At 31.5% G+C, this 5,665-nt stretch overlaps 1 protein-coding gene across 1 annotated transcript; it reads left to right on the top strand.

Moving 5' to 3' along the window:
* Positions 1-2,347: 2,347 nt before the first annotated feature.
* Positions 2,348-3,143, top strand: LOC108484395 (dirigent protein 4-like). The gene has a single exon (XM_017788171.2). The coding sequence runs from the start codon at positions 2,500-2,502 to the stop codon at positions 3,022-3,024; it is 525 nt and encodes a 174-aa protein (XP_017643660.1). The 5' UTR covers positions 2,348-2,499; the 3' UTR covers positions 3,025-3,143.
* The last annotated feature ends 2,522 nt before the right edge of the window (positions 3,144-5,665 follow it).

Below are 5,665 nucleotides of genomic sequence, written 5' to 3'. Positions count from 1 at the left end.
GAGATTTTTCTTCAAACCGGCACGCATCAACATCGATCGAACTCGGTTGATCCATCTTGATTCTTTAATTGGATTGAACCTATCCCAACAGTTTTACAGGCATTGTCATTGCCCATATAAACAACTCCTCCATTTAGTTCTACTAAATCAGAGAACCACTCCCAATTAGGGGACATATGATAGGTACAACCCGAATCCAATATCCACTCATCTGAATGGAACGACAATGATGATGCAACCAGTGATAGTTCAGAGTCACTGGTATCATGCTTTGCAACATAAGCATCTGCAGCAGCTTTTCCCTTATTCTTCAGCTTTGGACAATTTTTCTTCCAGTGGCCTTTCTCATGACAAAAGGCATATTCATCTTTCCCGAGTCTGGACTTTGACTTTGATCTCCCTTTTTGAGTTTTCTTCCGAGTGTATGAACGACCTCGGACTACTAAAGCTTCTGTATCTCTGATTAAGTTTTTCTGTTTGTCCTTCTTTCTCTGCTCATAATCAGATAAGGCCGCATGCACTTCGCCGAGATATATCACTCCGCCATGAAGTAGAGTAGTTTCTAGGAACTCAAACTCCTCAGGAAGTGACCCCAACAGCATCAAATCCAAATCTTCATCTTTGAATGTCTCATCCATATTTAGCAAAATCAGTGACTAACTGATTAAATTTGGTGATGTGATCATTCATTGTGGTGCTTGGGACGTAAGTGAAGCGAAACAGTCTTTTCTTCAAGTGGAGCTTATTTTGACTATTTTTCTTCAAAAATTTTTCTTTAAGTGCCACCCACAACTTATTTGCAGAAGTCTCCTTTGAAAAAGCATACCTCTGCTCTCAAGAAAGGCATGATCGAATTGTGCCACATGCCAACCGATTGATCGCCTTCCAATCTTTCTCCTGTACATCATCTGGTTTCTCTTCATCAAGGGCAATGTCTAGACCCTGCTGAAAAAGAGCATCTAGAACCTCGCTTTGCCACATACCAAAATGGCCTGTGCCATCAAAGATCTCCACGGCCAATCTTGCATTTGCAACTGTCGGTCTTGTCCACATAGACGATGTTAAAGCTCCTACACCGACCATTTTCTCCATAATCTTTCAATATACCTAAGGAAATCTTTTCTGATGTGGAAGATCAGTTTAAACTGCAACCACAAAGCATACTACGATTAACCTTCGGCTCTTGATACCACTTGTTGTTCCAATAGGGTCGAAAGTGTGTAAATTATTGTACTAAAAAATCACACAAAGTTCAATTCCCAGGGAAGAGAGGTGGATCACAAGGATCTCTTAAATACCAAGTTTTTCCTTAGTCAGAATATCCCTTCTATAGTAATTTAATAGCACAATTAAATACTACTATTATATCCTCAAATATTGAAAGAAAAATAGGACAAGGAAAAACAAAAGAGTTTTAACGAGGTTCGGTAAATTATACCTACGTCCTCAGGCACTAACACCAGATGATAACTTTACTATCTCCAAAATATTACAAACAAATAGAATTCCTTAAGAATTCTCAAATGGGAGAAGAGAGAAAACTAAGAGAGAAAGATTGGTTGGGATGGTTGAAATGAAAAATGAGAAGGTCTATTTATAGTTGAAGTTCAGGGACTAACTTGCAAATGGCCTAAAAAATTAGGGACCAAAATTGCAATTATCCCATTCAACTTTTCAACATTCGATGCAACTTGCTTCACCTTTTTAACAAGTTGCTTCCTACCTTTGTTGACTTTTCAACAGTTAACACATAAACCTATTTATGTGTCGTGTGTTGGAGGTCCGATTAGCACCCACCAACCTCCGAGTCAGGTTGTTCCGGTCAAATTTGGAGTGTTACATATTTTTTTATTTAAAAAATATTATTTTACTACCTCTTGTTCAACTATGACTCTTAATATTTTTTCTATAAATAGAGATAATGAACTAGGTCAAAGAGACAATTTGCTAACTGTTGTTACTTTATCAAATTTTAATAAGATTTATTATACAAATACGTAATTTAAGAATACTTAATACATATGCATTAAAAATAATCAAAGATATTGTGCTACCCTTCAATATTATTAGCCACATGAAATAGAATTGTATGCATAAAATTATATAAATGATATGCACACCATTCAAACCATAAGAAAAACGCAGGGGAGGAAACTGCCAAATTAAAAATTTGTTTTGAAGAAAACTTCCAAACTACAATTAATTTAAAGCAAATGGATGATTGTACAACGCTGACCATTCTAATTATTACGTCTAGTTATTCTTATGTTTTCATGTATTATTCCTAGTTAAATATCAAGCAGCTAATTAGACCAAGTTTCTGTCGCGTGGTAAAGAAAAGAATTCTTTATAATATGTAAAATGTTTTGGGCAATCAAATATTTTTATGTCTGCGGGTTTTCTCAGTATAAAAGTTTCCTTTTTGTTAATAAAAATGAAGCAACAGTTCTATAGCTTTAATCTACATTTCGCCCCAGAAATTATAGTAAAGCAAAGACAATGAGAGGAACATGGATGTTGAGTTGGATTCTGATCATCTGCCTCTCCCAAGTAGCAGTGCAGAGCCAATACTACTCGAAGAGCCGACCATATCATCCCAGGCCAGCTAAGGTCACCAATCTTCACTTCTTTATGCACGAACATACGGGTGTTACAGCAGTCGTGGTAGCCCAAGCTAACATCACAAGCAATAATTCATCAGTGCCATTTGGCACCCTAGTTGCCGTTAATGATCCCCTGAGGACTGGTCCTGAGCCTGACTCGGAGGTGATTGGAAATGTTCAGGGTATTGCGCTAATGGCTGGAATGAATGCATCGAGCACACAATACATAGATTTTGCATTTAATACCGGTAAGTTTAACGGCAGCTCTCTAAGCGTATTTTCAAGGGGAGAACCTGGGCTTGCGGTGGTCGGAGGAAGAGGACGATTCATGATGGCAGCAGGGGTTGCACTATTTAACCCTATCCTTATAAATGCCACCAATGTCATTATTGAATTAAACGTTACTGTAATTCATTACTAAGGTGCTATTTACAGACTCAATTCTCATCGAATGTGAAAATTAAATTTCTCATACTTCATCATCGTACTTTATTATTATATTACAAATAAAGATCCATGGTTAAGCTATTTGAATATAAATATTTTTCAATTGATGTAATTAAAGTAATTTTTTTGAATATATAACATATAATTTACAACAATAAAATTAAAATTTAAACAATAAAATTAAATATGTAAAAAAATTGATATATCCAAAATGGTACACTAAAATATACTGGTATCAATATTTACCTGTACCATGATCCCTTTTTTCTTCTTTCTTGGTATTCTTTTTGTTTGCTTTTCTGTTCACATTTGAGGTTCGTTGTTTACCTTCACAACAATATCACCTCTAAGGTATGATCTAGCATATTTCTTCCTTAACACACCTTTTCATGTTTGAGGATATAACATGTCTTACTATTACTTTGTTTCTTCCTTAACACACCTTTTATCTGTTTCTAGAATAACTTCTAAATTAGCTATTAAAAATGAAAGACCAAAATATCCTACTAATATTAATCTTAATTGACTTACATTATTAACAATTAAACATGCTTCCTTTATTAATTAACCTTTATTAATGAAATTAAGTGGATGTCATCATAAACTTCCATATAATAACAATAGTTTATTATCCATTTTAGGCCATTTGCATAATTGCTAATTGGGTCTTTGAGCGTTTTCTAAATTAAAATTAAATTACGATTGAAGTTTTACAATTTAATTCCTGTACTATATTTAATGATTTTCCGGATTTTATTACCCAACCTACTGTTAATATATTTTTCATACTAACTTTATAAATACTGATTAATTAAAATGATTAACTAAACTATCCTAGCAAAATATATATTTGAAATTATTTTTAATATAATATACAAATTTTATTAAAATTTTAATTTTAACTATTATACTCCATAAATACTTTAACCATAAAGTATAATAAGGATATGCGCAGACAAATATTTTTGAAAACTATACAACTTTGGTTTCCTATTTATAACTTTTTTGTGGTACATCAATTATTTAAATCCTGATTATTTCTCGAGAAAATAAACATCCGGTCAATTGGTCACAACATGGGATTCGATCATTGTTTAGATTTTAACCATTTGGGTATGCGACTCTTTTTTTTTTAAATATCGTTGATTGAGTTTTAACTCAATTGTTAACATATTATTATAGCAACAATAAAGAGGATATAGGTTTAAGCATGCATATAAATGTTTTTATCATTCATTTTATGAGTGTGGGAGGTTTATGAATAATTTCGGCACTGTATAAAAAAGATTACGTACGCAATGTGACAATTATTAACTCTATATGCCCCGCCAAATTCAAAAGTCCTTTTCATAGTACAACAAGGGTAAACGCTAAAAATGATTATCTAATTATTACTGTTTTTCAATTTTGGTCACTCATATTTAAAAATGTTTATCTTAGTCATGTTATTGAAATTTAATATTTTAGCCACGCCTCCGTTAAATCACTAATGGTGATGTCTATTTTAGTCATGTTACCAAATTTTAATATTTTAGTCACGTTTCCGTTAAATTACTAATGGTGACATTTTTTAATTTACATAATAACAAATTTAGACCTCAAATATCTAACTCGATTGAAAAAATAATTGAATTAATTAATTAATTAATATTTTGAAAAATAGAAAACTATCATAAACATTTGTTGGATTAAATTTTTTTATTTTATTAAATGTGGATTAATATATGACGAAGGACAGTACCAGAATGAAGTTATTTGGTCTAAAGGGAATTGCAGAAGATACAATAATTTATAATGACCACATCAATAACATGTGAAAAACACGAAAACCCTATCCTTAAAAATGCCACCAATGCCATTATTGAATTAAACGTTACTGTACTTCATTACTAAGGTGCTATTTACAGACTCAATTCTCATCGATTGTGACAATGACATGATTCTTGTCCACTTGATTAGAATAAATGTACGAGAATAAATTAAAATTCTCATACTTCATCATTGTAGTTTATTATTATATTACAAATAAAGAATAACAAAACAAGCTGGCCGAGAATACTCTAACTTGCCACAACAAATTACTCGATATAATTATACTATTAATTGATATGTATAATTATTTTAGTTAATTTATTAAATTTATTAGTTAATTTAGTGGACATCAATATAAAATTTTAATACTTTAAACCTAAATTTTATTTTATTTTATGTTAAATATTTTAAATTTTATATTTAAACTTAAAATACAATTATTAAATTAAGTTATTGAACCTAATTAGTAATTTTAAAACTTATATTTTGATATAAATATATTTTTGTATGTAAGATTGATAATGCTCTAAAATAACGTATTTTTATGTATTAATCATGTGTTTATTCTGAGCTTGATCCTACTAATTTGAGCTATTTATGTCTTTTTATCTTTTCGGGATTGATTTGGAGGCAAAAGCAAAATTAAGAGACAAAAGTGCGAATTTAGAGATACAATGGGCTGATATGCGACACAGGAAAAAGATTGTGCCAAAAGTGCGAGCATGGAAGACACAAGGACTAAAAATTTAAAAAGAAGAGATTTTATTTTATAAGACTCCATTTTATTTAGATTAGGATAATTA

The sequence above is a fragment of the Gossypium arboreum genome, chromosome 5, assembly GCF_025698485.1.
Source record: "Gossypium arboreum isolate Shixiya-1 chromosome 5, ASM2569848v2, whole genome shotgun sequence".
Taxonomy (NCBI): domain Eukaryota; kingdom Viridiplantae; phylum Streptophyta; class Magnoliopsida; order Malvales; family Malvaceae; genus Gossypium; species Gossypium arboreum.
This window is presented reverse-complemented; position numbering and strand designations above follow the sequence as displayed.